This window comes from Nyctibius grandis, chromosome Z (genome assembly GCF_013368605.1).
Source record: "Nyctibius grandis isolate bNycGra1 chromosome Z, bNycGra1.pri, whole genome shotgun sequence".
NCBI classification, from domain to species: Eukaryota; Metazoa; Chordata; class Aves; order Nyctibiiformes; family Nyctibiidae; genus Nyctibius; species Nyctibius grandis.
The window spans coordinates 12,488,717-12,505,688 of record NC_090695.1 but is presented as its reverse complement, the minus strand read 5'-3'; the positions used below and the strand labels follow the sequence as shown (position 1 = coordinate 12,505,688).

General features: G+C 41.2%; 1 protein-coding gene across 1 annotated transcript in view; it reads right to left on the bottom strand.

The window, feature by feature from the left end:
- The window catches only part of EGFLAM (EGF like, fibronectin type III and laminin G domains), a 73,489-nt gene that overhangs the window by 32,835 nt on the left and 23,682 nt on the right, over positions 1–16,972 (bottom strand). The window contains exons 5-9 of the mRNA XM_068422999.1: positions 14,901–15,018; positions 14,501–14,636; positions 8,037–8,203; positions 625–740; positions 44–380 (exon numbers count right to left, since the gene is read on the bottom strand). Coding sequence (XP_068279100.1) covers positions 44–380; positions 625–740; positions 8,037–8,203; positions 14,501–14,636; positions 14,901–15,018 — 874 coding nt within the window. The remainder of the gene's footprint in view (positions 1–43; positions 381–624; positions 741–8,036; positions 8,204–14,500; positions 14,637–14,900; positions 15,019–16,972) is intronic.

Below are 16,972 nucleotides of genomic sequence, written 5' to 3'. Positions count from 1 at the left end.
CAGACAAAGAGAAGCCAGCAGCAGCAGGCATGCAGAAACCTACCTTCCGCACACATCTCTCCTCCTTTTCCCAAGTTGCAGTGACAGCGCGAGCCGCCCCGGTCATAGTCATTGACACAAAAGCTGTCTGCAGAACAGATGGCCTCATCACAGGAGAGATCAAAGAGGCGCGTTGCAGGAGATATGCCATCCCTCCTCACTGCCCGAGCCGTAGTCACCCTCACCGTGGTTGAAGGCCATGTGGTGGTGGGAGTGGAAGTAGTAGGTTCAGAAGTGGTTGTAAGGACCCGTGACAGGAGCCTGGAACTAAACCCTGGCGTGACCTTAGTTTCAACCAGAAATTTTCTGTTGCCTTCTTTGATAGCAGGAAGTGGTCTGAGCTGAAAGGAAATAAAGAAACACAAATTCAGTAAAACCTAAAATGCTACACGGAAATGAAATTAATAGCTTCCAAGATACAGATCTGAGGTAACAAATTCACCCTCACCAAAGAAAAAGAAACAACCACATTATTATATCTGAGCATGTAATATCAGATATTAAACTTCCCGACAAGATCAGACACTTTAAAATATTGAGACTACAACAAAAACAGAAATTCTAATGTGGAATTTTTAAATTTACCTCTTCTATGTAAATGTCATAGTCTGAGTCATCAATATCAAATCCTTCATCATCACCAGTCACTGTGTCTGTGACATATTGATGCCCATAGCTTCCACTTCCTAACTCCTCAGAGCCTGAAAAGACAAAACTGGCATATTCAGTTCATATATTTTTTCTCTTTACACAGAGCAACTCAGATCTTACCACCCACTGATTCGCCACACTGAAATCTGAAGTGGTGTTAATGTTCATCCTGTACACATAATGCAAGTGTCAGACTGAAGATGGGAGACACTGTCCAAGTGATACACATGCAACTTAAAGTGAAGACCTTCATTTAGTCACTTATTGTGGTTCCCAAACAAAGCAGGCAAAGCTCAGTTCTCCCACTGCAAACTGACTTATCCATCATTCTTCCAGGAAAACGGCTCTGAACTTTTTCAGCATGGACAAAATTTTAATAACTGTATTGTTTTCAGATCAAACTTTTCTATTTTAGATCAAACCAGAGAAACAGACTGCACATTTATGAACTGGTCCCAATCTTGCATTCATTATGGAAAACAATAAGTATTATCAAAATGTGGGCAAAACCTCTTACTCCTAGTATTCACTTCTGTAGTCACTCAGGTTAATCACCATCACATGATAACTTTACTCCAGCTAGGAAGAATGAGTGGAATGGAATGGAATGGAATGGAATGGAATGGAATGGAATGGAATAGAATAGAATAGAATAGAATAGAATAGAATAGAATAGAATAGAATAGAATAGAATAGAATAGAATAGTTCAATTGGAAGGGACCCACAACAATCGTCTAGTCCAACCACAAGGTTGACCTCTTCTATCCACCACTACATCAGAATCCCCTTCTTTGGCAATAGTGATTTTATAAGACCTGCATTTCTACAAAAGAGTTTCAGTGTGCAAAACCTCAAACATAAACATCATAAATGTGACTTGTAGTTTAACAGAAATTATATGAATGAAGAGCCCAGCACTAACTCAGCTCCCAGCAGATGCAGCAATTTTCAGTTCACTGGAATACTGTTGCTTTTAACACAGGTCTGTAATATTCCTTACTGCCTTTATACTATGTGTCTGAAACTATTTCAGAAATAATTCGGTTCAGATGAAACTGTAATTTACCTAACAGAAGCTATAAAGCTAAGCTGGGAAAAGGACAGGAAAAATCACAATCACGTGTCAGGGAAAACAATCTAATCTGTATTCAAACAAGTTGTGATACACAAACTCCATTTTCTAATTTAGAGGACACAAGCTACAAAATAAACATATGTTGTAGTCCAAATTCTGCCACATTTTTCCTCTTCTCAAGCAAACTTTCTATTGGCTTAACGGGATTAGGTCCAACAAGGATGGAAGGAATTAAGCAACACAGAGAATGAAGTAGCTTCATATTCACACGTAGGAAAATGACAGGTCTTGAATTCACATGCAGATATGCACGTTTGCTCACATGTACAGATATAACTTTAATGCCATGCCAGTTTTACAGAAGTGTAACTCTCCCGATTTGAGTGGAGTTATCACTAAACTACATCACTAACCACCAGCATGCAATGAGACCTGGTAATTTAGGAGAGACAGGCAGTTCCCCAAGCAGAAGGTGTGCCTCTTTCATCTGGCAGGCCAAAATGTTCCATGCTTTTCCAACAGAAGACCTTGGGAGATGAAATGTACCCGCTATTTTAAATCAGACAATGATTCCTTTCACCTTATTGAAGTGGTACAATATTTAGAGCCTGGAGAGAGCAAAGAAGTTACAGCTTATTGTGGCTGGCAGAAAAGACTTCTTCAAAGACCTTCAGGATCTAAGTTTGGCATCACCAGGAAAAGTGTAACTTCAGAAGGTGTCCTAATATCTACAGGTCTCTAATATGGCCCCAAATGTCTGCTTTCACTCCCCCTGGCTCCATCTGAGTTTCAGCCAGCACATGCTAGGTTACTCTTCCTGCTGATCTGTGAGCAGTTTTGGTAACGCATAACACACCTGGGAGCAATGCAGACATGGAGATGTACTGCCTTCTAACTATGCCTGAATTTACACAGGTGAGTACACACACAAATGATGAGACCACCTAACAACAAGGCTTCTCCATCATCTTGCTCTGCCTTACATTTGGTGTTTGTTCACTGGATGGGACACGATGCCCACATGTGATGTGATGAAACAAAACTGCAAAAAATGGAAAGCACAGAAGCTAACGTGACTTTTTGTGGAGAAACACCCACACAAGACCACCTCTTAAGCGCACTGTGTAGCTTTGGTGGAGAGCTCATCTCATAATGGGTAGCAAATCAGGGACAATTAAGCAAAGTGGTACTCTGCAAACACCAAAACAATGACTACAGAGATTATAAGCATGCTGTATTTCATTAAATCAGTGTTTCAGTGTACAAGGAGATGAAGCCTGTTTAAGACCCTTTACCAGGTCCTATAATCCTGTTTTACAATTAATTGGAAAACCTGCAGGGGGTCATGAACTTTAGACAGCTTCTTTCCAAATAATCAGGGATTAAGTTATACCAAAGAAATCTTTTTCAAAACAAACAGAAAGCCACACAAACTTTTATTTTGCCAATTAGGTGGCCACAACTGATCAGGAGGCACAAGAGAGCATAGGAGGCAGACCACCAAGCACTGCAACGCAGGCAGTTTGAATGGAAGTGTTAACAGTCTGATCGCCTTCACGTAGAACCCCTAGCAGGTCTAAATCCAAAAATACATCAGGGGTATTTTAACCTGAGTTTTACTCTTGTCAGTGACTCACAGTGAGGCACTGCATATCGCTTGGCCTGTCCCTTGCTTTTTGTCCCTGTCTGTAAAAATATGAACGCTGCCTTTGTAAAGCCTTTGGAGATCTGTGGGAAACAGTTCTATGGAAAACCTCCTCCATTTGCTATCTCCAAGACACATCACCATCATTGACATCAAGTTTTGGGCCCAAGGGACTGCCCTTTGAGCCTCAGCAGACACTTTCAAGCACCGTGCAGAATGTTTAAGCACCTGTGGCAATGCCTTGCTCAGTATGAGCCTGGTGGTGACGGCTGGGACCAGAGGAAGGGATGTACCCAGATTAAGCAGTGACTTCTGTCACGTATGCTGTGGAGACAAGCAGGAGGGTATTTTTAACAGAACATGCTTCCTCTGTTGGTCTGGCAAAGCCCACGGCTGGTGACCTTCCAGGCTCAGTGCAAACCCCATCTGTTTCCCCAGGCAATGAAGGGTATTTAAGCAATGCAGGTGATGACACTTTGTTTGTTTGATTCTTTGGGACTGTTTATTTTGTTGTTACTAAACTTGATATGTGAAATCTTTTCTTCAAGTAAATTGTCCGTGACACATTGAAAGATTTGATAAAGCAAAAAAACAACCACCATATAAGTGAAATACCTGCAACCTGCATCTGTAATTAAGAAAGGAAACAAAAATTGATTTACCACATCATTTCCCTCTAGCAAAAGAAATGAAACCAAATCACAAATAAATGAGAACCCTTGGGGAAACTTGCCCTCTCTTTCCTCCCTGAAAATGGAGTGATGTAACATAAACCTAGCATGCATTTTTACTAGGTAAGGGGGTAACTGCTTATAATCAAGGCCACATGTTCTACATGCACAGACCTTGGGAGGTCTGTCACATTAGGCGACACTGTCAGCAGCCATTCAGAGGAACATTTTAGCAAAGACAAGTTTCCTATGCTGACCTGAAACAATGCAGTCAAGAGTACTGCAAAGCCAGATGTCTTTTAAAGCCAAAATGAGAGAATTACATGTGAGAACAAGATAAACCCCAGCAGAAAGAATTCCCAAGTAGTGTGGACTCAGTGTCTGCAGGATTCATCCCTGTCCTGTCTCAGCCTGCCTAGAAGAGCTGCGACAGCCTCTACGCAATGCAACACAGACCCTGAAGGTCCACTGCCTTTGAGGTAATGCTGGGAATTTGTTCTTCAGTTAAAATAAGCAACAGAAAACCACTAATTATTTCAAAACAAGCATAAAAATCCAGGATATACAAGCACGTTCAGGTTAGACATTAGGAAGAATTTCTTTTCAGAAAGGGTTATTAGACATTGGAATAGGCTGCCCAGGGAGGTGGTGGAGTCACCATCTCTGGATGTGTTTAAGAAAAGACTGGACATGGCACTTAGTGCCATGGTCTAGTTGACATGGTGGTGTCAGGGCAATGGTTGGACTCGATGATCCCAGAGGTCTCTTCCAACCTGGTTGGTTGATTCTGTGATTCTGTGATAAAGCTATGAATTTCTAAAATCCAAACACACTAAGGACCTTAGTGCCAGTCCTACATGGACTAAGTGTAATGCAAGGAGCCAGATATTGTATGGACTTCTACCACCTTCTTAAGGTCTTTCACGTATTTCTGAGGAATATATAGGCACTCAGAAAATCACATCAAATATTTGTGGCATGTTTCACTGTTTATATGGGAGAAGATACCATTTTAATAATGAAGATAGTAATTCCTACAATGTGTACTCAGAAGAGCAAAGGTGCATCATTTTCAGACATGACAACTGTCTGACACCCTTCCCGCAACCATAGGTGACCAAGAGGTATTTGCTGGCACTTTGAGAGATTCAGGCATCTGGTGCCATCTGAGATGCATTACGGTACCTGAGACATCCCCAGAGCACTGTCAGGTGTCTGGGAGACGCATGGCAGGCACATGTCCTTCTGCAGTGACAGCTGAAAACCACAGGACCTAGGGGGCCTCAAATCCACCAAATGTTTATACCTGAGCAACTGAAGTGAATGATTAACTGGAGCAAAAAAGGTAACCATTGGCTTTCTGGTTACTAGAAGGGGGAAGGTGCCTGCAGATACATAATGCGAACTAGGAGTAAGTTTTACGTGGTTGCCCTTAAGCTTAGAATGCATTTTTTTGTTACATTAAACTTGTCAACGGTTTAAATCACTCTTCAGGTTTTTGTGTTTTGGGGAAAAATAAATGTTCAGGCTATGCATGGTTTTAATCAAGACATTTTTCACAACAGAAGTTTAGCTTTTCGACTAATGCACAACGTACTCATGTATCTGGTTAACATCAAACTAGTTTCTTACACAGACATCCCCACTAAAGCCGAGTGAGAGCTGCTATACGCAGTTACCACTCCCGCTTCCAGAAAGCCACAGAACTTATTTCTAAATGCACGCATCCTTTGCTGCCTTTGAACACCACTGCCTGCTCTGCCAAAAGCTGGTTGTTATGAAGATGGGTATCCACAAGATAACACAGGCTTTCATGGATAGCGGCTATATGTGCTTTTAAGCCTATTTGCAAAATCCACCCTGGAAACTAAGAGCAGACTGGCAAAGGGACCACATTTGCATTTGCCAAAGGACCCAGAGTTTGCTAAAGCAGCCCTAAGTACAGCCTAGTGTGGTGCTCAAGCACATCATGGACGTGACATGGCCTCAGGCTGAAGGAGCTCTGCCCACTCATGAGGGTCTCACCCCAAGCACTGCCAGCCCCTTGGTGCAGGGAGACCAACCTCTCAGCACCCACAGGCCCACCATGGAACAGCACAGTGGTTTTTGAGCCTATTCAGAAAGCAGTGCAACATGCATAATACATTCACTTTTCAGATCTGATCCAGGCACAGAGAGTCAAGCTCATGCCCCCTATGAACCTCTCCAGAAATCAGTGTTTATATACCTCAGGCATGAATTTGATTCCAAGCTCTACTGACAAGACTCCGTGGTTTAGAGCCATCTTGACAGGTCTCTGCAGAACAGGCAGCTTCCAAAGGCAAAGTGCCTTTCCTAGAGTACTGCAGTAATAAGCGCAGCATGAAGACTACTCCACCCTTATTAACAGAGCTAAACACTTTTATCTTTTCTGAACAAAGAATGCAGCCACTCACATCCAAACATAAACAGGATGCCGAGGAGCACACAAGCGTGCCTGAGGCAGCAGGAGCTGACCCTCGAGGAGCCAGGGGCCAAGGAACCCCAGAGCGTGCTGCACCTTCATGGTTTTCACAAACCGTTGCTTCAGAAGTTAAACTTATGAGTTCAGCAGCCATAACAAACTTCATGCAAACTGTTCAAGGGATTGAATTTATGACAGAGGGGAAAGAAGAATGGAAACTGCCATATAAGAATCAATGAAAACAAGGGATTTCAATATAGGGAGGCAATTTAGAAATAAATCCTTAGTGGGTTAAACTGGTGGATCACTAAGGATGTGGTCCACCTTTCTGCAGCATGCAAATTCTTCTTGCAGAGCTCACAATCCTACCTGAATATCAGCTGCTCATTTTCTACCAGTTAATTAAAGACGTTGAGAAAAGAAAAAAGAGTCAGTATTGTTGCTCTTTTTTATAGTTCACTAATCTGCTAAAATTATATCCAGGCATTATCTTGAGTTGTATTCTGTCCCCTATAAATGCCTTCAAAACTGGAACTTAAAACACTGAAACCTTTTAAACACAACAAAAAGTTTAGCACATTAAGGATACAGCTCAGTTAGTCCCCATACCCTGCCAGCCTTGGCTCTGCTTCCTGCATCGACTCTCTTGGTGACATTGGGTTTTTCGCTGTGCGAGAGACGTGATTTGTATGATTCTCAACATGCTCTGTGTCAGCTTGGTTGGCATTCTCACATACAGCTATGACTTTGGGGGTGATGAGGAGCAACAGCACCTCAAAGTCAGCCCACAGAGACACTAGCACTGATGGAGGATTATATCCCAAGGAAGGCCATCAGGAGATGTGCACAGGACCTACCCCTTATTGCAGTGTGTGTGGCCTACATTGCTACACAAATGTAAACATAACTGTTAACAAGTTGTGATTATTCAAGTATGTTTGAATGCACTTTCACCTAATATTTTTGCTATGCAGCTTCTGATCAAAAAGGGACACTTACTTGTTTATACCATTATTTTCACTCTTAACTGTGCTTAACAGTTAAGAGCCTTACTCCTCAGAAACCAGCATAGATTTAATCTAGTCTTTCAGAATTGTTTAATTTATAAATGTAATACATACAGTTCAGTTTCAAAGAACAGAAAAAAAATATGAACAACAGACTTGTCTCTCTCATTTCTCCCCATGACATTCACTTATCAGTTCTGCTTGAAGCCAGCACAAGAGTCAGGAATTAGCAATCCAAAAATATCTGCCAGTGACCTCCAGAGCAGAGAAACGGCACGAGAGCACTTCTGCCTGGAGCTTTCCAAATCTTTGCTTGTGGCTTGACTGTCACAGGATGCTGCAAGCTCCACAGACAGGACCGAGAGAAGTCAGACTGGGGGTGCCAGTGCTTGGAAAGTGACTCTTTCCACCAGCAGCCCCCCATAGGCTACCCCAGATACACTTTATTTACAGATATACTTTATTTTTGTATAGCTTTAAATACAAAAAGGTGGTTCTACTCACTGAATGTTCGGATGACGTCGCTCAGTGCGCTGGCGGAGCTGGATCCATAGGAGTTTGCTGCTCGGACGGCAAACTGATACTTGGTATTTGGGAGAAGTCCCTTGAGAACCATGGATTCCATCTGGATCTGCTCTCTTATTACTGTCCAATTGCTGTCAAGGTCTGGCCTTCAGGATCAAAAAAAGCCAACATCATAAATAATTAAAGCTGGCTGTATAAATTAATTGCCTTTAAACTCTCCTGGAAAATACACAAAATAAATGAGATATAAGCCTGCTAAATGATCACTGAAATCCTTCACGCTTAAGGGGCCAGACTGTGCAACCATTAGTAAGCTGTGAAGCCTGTGGTATCAAAACTATACAGTGATACAAAACCAATATTCGGACTTTGCTTATAAAGCCAAGGAGGTTGTTTAGAGGACAGTTTGACAAAACAAGTTCTGTTTATCTGTTTTCATGGATTTCGTGTTCACAGTTTTCAAGTGGAAGTATATTACTAGCAGTTCCCAATCCCCTATTTGGCCATATAAAGAAATACTTCACAATAGAGGGAAAGATCCTGATTTATTTCTAAGAGTTTGTGCTCTAATGCCACTAAGTCCCTTCAAACATATACAAGCATTAGCAGAATGAGAATGTAACATCCAGTCTCCCAGGTAATCAGGTTAATCCACCCATATTGGAAAATCTGGATCCAAAGTCTTCTCGTCAGGAAAAAAAAAAAAAAGAAAGAAAAAAACCCACCAGAACAATAATGCAGAGAACCTGGCCTATATATGGGGATTTTGCAAAAAAAATTCCCATGGCTGCCTTTGGACAATGCCCATTTAACTCCTGATTCATACTGGAAGCCAACTGCCAATAAATGCTTGCTCTAAGTGCATTACAGTCCATCTGAAATCAGTACAACCATTCACATGGCAGTTTGCTCTCAAATGCTTAAGTTCATATGCAGAGGGACATCGGAGAGGGGAGGGCTACTTCAAATCCTTTGAGAAAGTATTCTGATGCTTTCACACCATTTCTACTCTCTCTAAAAGTGGTCTCTTCTTATCAAAGAGAGAATGGAATGAGAAAGTAAACAAATACAAACAAAATAAAAATGTAAATATTAAGTCTAGGCCACCCAAAATATTCAGATTGAAGCCTATGAAAGTAAAAATAGGGACAGAAATGACTTTCAGAGAAAATTATTACAGTGTCCTTTTCTAAGATGTCCTTGTGATATTTATTACAGGAAATAACCTCCAAGTGCTCCCTGAATCTACCACTGTTTACAGAGGACTAGCTGCAAATGTCTCCAACAGTCTTCCAATGAAAATTATAGCACAAGGCAGGCATTTTGTATTTGTTTATTTGCAGCTAGAAGGAAATGCCAAAGTTAATGTATGTTTTCTTTTACCAGTCAATACAAGATTTATTTATCACTGAGGTTTCATTGCTTTGTGCCAGCAGAGCCAACGCAGTGACAAGGCAGCAGCTCCTAGCAATAGCACACAGGGTGCGAATATTTCATTGTCTTGCTAAAAATAAAAATAAAATCAGACAAATGCACAAGACACAATGACAGCTAAACAGACCATCTTAAGTCACTCTTGACCACCATTTCCTGGTAGACAGGAGGGCATTTATTTTGTCTACTCTTTCACTGTTTCCCTTCTCTGAGCCTGGGCCAAAATGAAAATGCATAGTGTTTTCCAAATGAACGCTGTTAACATCGCTTCCTTCCACATGCTTGCTTAGTAGTGTCTTCAGTTTTCCTGTACGCATCTTTTTTTGGCTCTAAATCCAGTCCAAGGAATTCCTGCTAGGTCAAGAGCTGCCTCATAGTCTCTTTGTAACAGACCCTGCCGATGTCTGTGCCCAAATGGAAACACATGCCTCTGAGGAAGGGACTCGAAGCAGGTACTGCAGCCTACGAAGATTCAGGAGATAACATGCACCATAGGCTAGCCTTCAGCTCCACTGACTGCGTCTTGCAAGACTTCCTTCTGCAAAAGTGAATAATAAAGGAAATGCCTGCAAACATGTAAGCATCTGCGCTGAAGGAAAGAGGGAGATTTATCCCTTGACCTTTGCTATTTCTCCAGAACGTCCCCTGTGTGAACAAATCGGTACAAGATGAAAAAATGGCAAACAGATGGGGAAAGGAACACAATAAACTCAGCTGGTGACGGCGTTCAGGGCCAGCCAGCTCCGGTGTTTTCCAAGCTGGGAACACTTTGTTGAAAACTGTCTCCATGGTCCTTTCTGCATCAAAATTCAGCTTGTGACAGCTTTTACATTGGAAGGGCTCATTCTGATGTCATTTTCCCAATCTTTCTGCAGAGCTACATTCCCTGGACCAGCACAGATCTCTCTGTCTCCAGCCAGGACCTCGCAAGGCTCCTCCAGACAATGTATCCATGCATGGGGAAGTCAGACAACTTCCATGGGCATTTTCTCTTCTTGAAGAGAAAATCTGTGCATTTCCAGTGCAGACAGGCCATGCAGTAAGAATCTGGCCAGTGACAAAGTCAGAGTGTTTTTAAGATAATAAACATATGGGTAAGGTCAATAGGACTGGACAGATATAAACTGAGGGCAGAATTCTGCCCCAAACGTACCCAAAACATTTGGATCATTGCTCTACCTTGTAATCTGGGGACTGAATTTAGGAAAGGAAATCTTTCTGATGTGGAGAACAGCAATTTTATACTCACTTGAACTTCCTCTAAAAATCAACTAGAAATGATTTAACAGAGTGAAGCACCTGCTAGCAATCCAGTTTCTATAGGGTTTTTGATTGTTCTTTTGTGCCATGTTTCTACTCACCTCAAGTGGCAAATTCAGCTCTACCAATATTTTTAAAATATTCCTACAAATAATAAATATGGTGACAAGTACAATACATTCTTATTCACTATGGAAAATAATGCAGAAAATAATGCACTATAGGATATTATTTTCAGTGATTATTATTATTATTATTATTCAGCTTTATTGGAACACCTTCTACGAAATATATCAACCAACAGGCCAGTTCGACTCTGAGGAAAGGAAAAGTAGACAATTTTCTAACCTCATTCTTTTGTTAAATATTACTCTGATGCTGTCTAACATTGTTAAGAATTTCCTTCCCAATTTCTACATTTTCCACTCCTCTTTCTTCATTAATTACCTTTTCAAGGATTTAACCCTCACAAATAGTGAGATAAATGTTTCATGCATTAATCAGGAAAGCAGTATTAAAGGTATTTTTGCTGGGTATTAGGAGGCTTCTCCCTGGTCAGTTCTGTTGTCTCGGGTTCTTTGCAAACTAAAGCAAATACAGCTGCCCAGTTCAGTTAAGCACCAGGGACAGCTAGTTCAACACGGAATAGATTCATGGATACACCTTTTTTTTAGGGGGAAAGCTTCAAACTAATCAAGAAATCTGCCCACAACACTATGCTGAATCTGCTCCATGCTAACATCTGTATATTGATAAATGTCCCCAGTTTTATTGGAAGAACCCACCTAGTTCATTGCAGCAGAAGTTTCATGTCACTACTGAGATACTGAAAAATTTTCCCTGTATGTCAAGACTAATATTGAAAGCTGTTGAGTCCATCTATGCACCAAGGAGATGAAAAGAAAATGACCTACTCCGTTTAAGGGATATGCTGCTGAAATGTGTGTGGTTCTGTAGAAGCTAGCTGACTATGAAAATCTGGGTAAGTTAGAGGCTCCAAGTTTAGAAGATTGGGTAGGCATTCAACAGATGATTAAAAATTTGAGTATTTGGAGTATTCCAGTGAAAATATCCAGGACATTTTTTGAGAACTAACTTTTTATAGTATCTTTAGGAAAAACACACAAACTAGTATGTTTAAGTCTAGGGTCTTGCTTTAGGGGCTTTCATAAGAATGCCGTTTGCCATAAAATACTTCTCAGCACAAAGCAACAGACTATTAACACTGAGCCTGCAATCTTCCACGGATTCCATTAGCTGTTTTGGGTTTAACACATTGTTTTACACATTTCCTATGAACTGTGCAGTGAGCAGCGAGACCTACATTCACTCTCCTGATTTTCAGCATTTAGCCAAGTTGGGACTGTGGTCTCCTTAGTGTCCTCTTACAGTCAACAGCAGAGCAGAGCCTGAGTCAGCCCAGTCTGTCCTACACCTGAAACTGCCTGCAGCCCTCCACTGCCTATAGCAAACCAAAAAGTCCCAAGGGAAACCCGTCCAAGTGCCTAAAGAAAGGCACAAATTCAGACCCAGACCAGAAACAGACTGCAGGTTAGCTCTGGTTCTGATTAGATTCTGGTATGTGCAAACAATTAATGTATTGACTTTTCACGAGGTTTTAACCCCCAATATCAGAGTTGAGCAAATGAAAAGTGTTTTTCCCTCATCTCAGTCTCCTAGCATGGTTTTTCTAGGGTTAAAGTCATAAAGTTAGTTCTAAGGGGACTGAAATGACTTAAACAATGTCATAGTTTTTAAACCAAGAGAAATTACAGATTTGCTTAAGAAAGTCATTAATTTTGCAAAAGCACAGGATAATATTGTATTTCTTTGACATGAGAGGACTTAATTCTAAATTTACTTGCACTGTTTTGTTTTGGTTTTACATGGGTTTAATTTAACAGCTTTAACTCATGTTAATACATTTTATAGTAATTAAAACTACATGCAGCAAAAGACAATGAAGCTTAAAGTTAAATCTTTACCTCTAACTGCCATTAGGGCTTATGGCTCATTGAACTTTCTCCAAATATATAATCAAGCTTCCAAGTCTAAGGGAGTATAATCCCAAAATTAACAAATACACTTCAAGCTTAGCTTTAAACCTCAAACTAAACAGTGTAATCAAAACATTATGCTGTTAGCACATTCTTTCCCAAAGTCTAAAACCAACAAAATACTGAAATTTCAATTACTCGCATCTTTCAACTTAAACAGCGAAGGCAGCTTTCCACTCTCTGGCTGAACAAAAACATTCAAGTGCGCACTTTCAACATGTCAGATGGAGATGATGGTACCCATTTCTTCTTCCATTAGCAGGCCCCTGGTGCTATGAAGAGGTGTACATAAGCCTGCAGGCTCCACTTCTCGGTAAAAGCACAGCAGCAACAGAAGTGCAGTCAATCAGAACCCAACAAAATCCCTTCCCCATCCACCAAGCAAATGAGAGAGAAGAGATGGGGAGAACTGAGACGGGGTCAGATAATGATTGTGTTAGAAAAATAGGTATTGGAGAAATCGCATGGTAATTCTACAGCAGAGTTCGCATGATGGCCGTAATGTGTCTTCAGCCTTCACGTCCTGCCTCCCAGTGCAATCAACACTGGATGGCTTCCCACTAAATATGGGGCATTCCGATTCAAACACAAACTGCAACATAAGTTAACAAGTAGGCTTTCAGCCTGGGAATTCTTTTCATTATATCAGTATCTTTTAGATTGTAACCGCACTTCGAGCACTGAAAACCAATAGCTCCTTCTGTCTGTTTTAACAACAATTTTTTTAAAAAAATGAATGTGTTTTACAGAAGGACGATTTTTTGATCTTTACAGCTCAGAGTAGTTAAAGAAGCAATTCTCTCTTCTTATCCAGAAACCTCAACTAAAACCTCTCATCAAGTGTTCACCCAAAGGATTAAACTTCCAAAGGTTGAATTTTGCATTCAGTGTAAGGGTAAATGTAAGGGCAGGCAAATTAAAACAAACAGCTTTGTATGCAGACATGAGCTTACACAAGCGTATGAACAGTCAGCTATGAATACTTGTTTGTGCATGCAGATACTACCACTTCCTCCTGACCCTTCATATGCGTCTTAGAAAAGCAACTTGACTGGCAACTTTTCACAGTTCAGTTCTATTACTGCAAATTTTAGAGAGTTCAACATTAGAGAAGAAAAAAAAACCCATCAACATCCTCCCTCCCCCAAAAAAATCTAAACAGAAAGGCCAACATTTCATGTAAACTTGATTCGCATTAGGATAACAAAGCAAGTCTGAGTGCTGCAAGCTCAAGACCCAAAAGACTTTTGTCAGATAAAACTGCCCAGCATACTGAATTTGCAGTCCCCGGATTATCTCCTATAGCAGCCCAGGGTGCTGCTGCTCAGGGGAACTGCTCTGCCATACATTCATTTCTCAGCATGATTTGACAGTGTTTGATGATGGGAGAAACATAAAACTTCATTCAACCAGGCCTTTATTACAGAGAGGAGACTAAATTAGACCTTATTTTCTTCAATCAGAAGACACAACTTATTGGCGATTTTATAACAAATCAGATTATTTCTGGTATTGTCATTAAATTTGCACGGTCATTCAATGCACGTTGAGAGGAAAACTAAGTGTACTATACACAGTAAGTAAATAAATCATGAGCAGAACCTATATGCAGTTTAATAGTGCAGTTTAGGTAAAAAAAAAACAACCTGTAGTGCACCAACACTGAAATTCAGACTCCACTGGAAAACTTGCCTGATAAACTCCACCGTGTAGTACTGGACGGGAGAACTTCCTTCACTCACTCCAGGCTTCCAGGATAACGCAACTTCTGAATCAGAAACTACCACGATCTGGGGCTGATAGGGTGGCGCAGGGGGCATGCACTTATCTAAGACAGAAGAAATGCAAAGGAACAGCATCAGAGAAGTGGATGGGCTAACACAGACTTAAACCCAACACCCACAGACTGCGGAATCAAATGTAGAGGCTTCTCCCTTTACCTGTTGCCCTTCTAAAACCCCACATTTGTGGAAAAGTAACAGTAAAATATTACAATACTGCATATGGCAGAGACTGAGGTGTGAGTAACCTGCCGTGTCACAGACGTGCGCCCTGCCAGTTTTTCAATGGAAATCGATGTATGCAGCGTTACCTTGGGGTAAGGTTGTCACATCTCTGGGCATGCTGGGTCGTCCTTTCCCTGCCCAGCCATACGCTCCGACACTAACACGGTGTGGAGTGCCTGGCTTTAGGTCACCGATAACAACCTCCTACCAGAGTCAAGAGAAGACAAGACAAGAACATTGTGAAAGCTCTTCCATGTAACCGGGGACGGAGCTGTGAGCTGGGATTAAGGGATCTTACACGTCATTTTCCATGTAACCTCCCAGGAGGGTTGTCCCCAGCCCAGCTCAGAAGCAACAAACAAAAACAGCACCACGTGTTTCCTCTCAAGCTGCAGCTTCGCCCCGGGGGAACCCACAGGGATGACCTGGACCCATTTCTCAGCATAACTCACAAGGTTGCAGATTGTTTGCATTCGCTGTCCAGCTTTTTTGCTGGTGAAGTCAAAGTCACATACTATTCCCTCCCTTGAGCCAGTTGCTGGCATTCGGTATCAGTCTGGTGCACTTTCTTTTTTTTATTTTTCTTTTACATCCAGAGACCATAGAAGCTCCTGAGAAGAACGCAATTTGCCGCAGTGTGAACCAATGATCTTTAATTTCTCACGGGGCAGAGACCAGTCCCATCGCCTCTCACAATTTTCCTAGCCTAGCTATCAGCCTTGACCTGAAGTGAACATTTCCCTTATTTGTCCTTCTGCCATAAACACAGAAAGATTAACCCACAGACAACTACTGTAAGGGAGGCAACGCTAACCTCCACGTGAAGAGCTTGTGCTGCTGAATACTGTTTGGAGAAGCCTGCTCAAATCTCCCAGAAATTAGCAAATGTCACCAAAAAATTACATTTTATCACTGGCTAGCACGCATAGCATGGATCAACTTCAGACATATAGATTTGGTCTTTAATGGAGCATGTGTACATGTGTATGGAAATTCAGTATTCTTTACCTGCAGCCTACTTGTAAAGAGATGCAAATCCCAGATTTACAAATCTTGACAGCATATACAAGTAAACAGAAATACCAGGTTCTACACCACAGACAGCTTTGGTGTGAAAAAAAAAGCACTTACAAAAACACCTTTACAGAGCTTTTCTTCTGTTTTTCATTCTCTGATATTAAAAACATTATTCACAGTGCACGTGAAAATGCAGAGATCTCCTTTCTCTTCATGCTGGAACAGACTTTAAGTCTGCATTTCCAGTTGCAGTAAAATAGTAAACAACCCCAAAATTTTATTAACTGCTAAATTTCCTTATGACAGTCTTTTGGACAAACTCTCCCTCTCTGTTCTTTGGGGAACTTATGTTATTACTACAACATTGTTCGGCAACACCCTGCCATCTGTCATTGCTCTAGCCGCGGTTTTGGAGCTCCATCACTGATTTCCTATTAACATGGACCACATGACCACTATCCTGTTTTTCCATCATTCATCCTTAATCCACTTGAATGATCTGGATTCATCTGATGGAGATGATAACAACGCTGGAAAAGTAACTGCCCAGAGAAAGGCAGCAAGAACACTCACACCGAAAGATTTATCTGGGTGTTTCAGTCTCGTAGCTGAAGCGACTGAGATCTTTCAAAACATGATCTGAAAACCCAGTCACTGAAAATCCAGCACGTCCTCCTGACAACAATACTGATGATCCTGCTCCTGCCATTTTATCCTCCATGCCATACATACTGTCCATCTGTATTTATACTGTGTGCATTTGTTCCTGCCAGCATCCCTCTTTATTACATTCATTCTTATAAGAAAAAATCCTTCATTATGTATCTTATTGCTTTCACACTATTCAGGAACTTGGCCTCTACAGAGAGTGGGATATTGATGTACTCACCTCGTACTATTACCTCCAGACTGAAGTCTACAATAAACTAAACAGAATGAATCTCATTGACTGCAAGGCCAATCAAAATCCAAGTACTCATATCTACTTAGGTATTTAAGTTCAACGTCTGTACCCTCAAAACCTCAGCAAGGTGCTCTCTTGCCTTACACACATGGCTATCTGTGTCTTTTTTCTGGCAATGTCCTCTCCATGAATACAGCTGTTGGACATACAGTGGATATCTTTGAGATCAAGTATCTT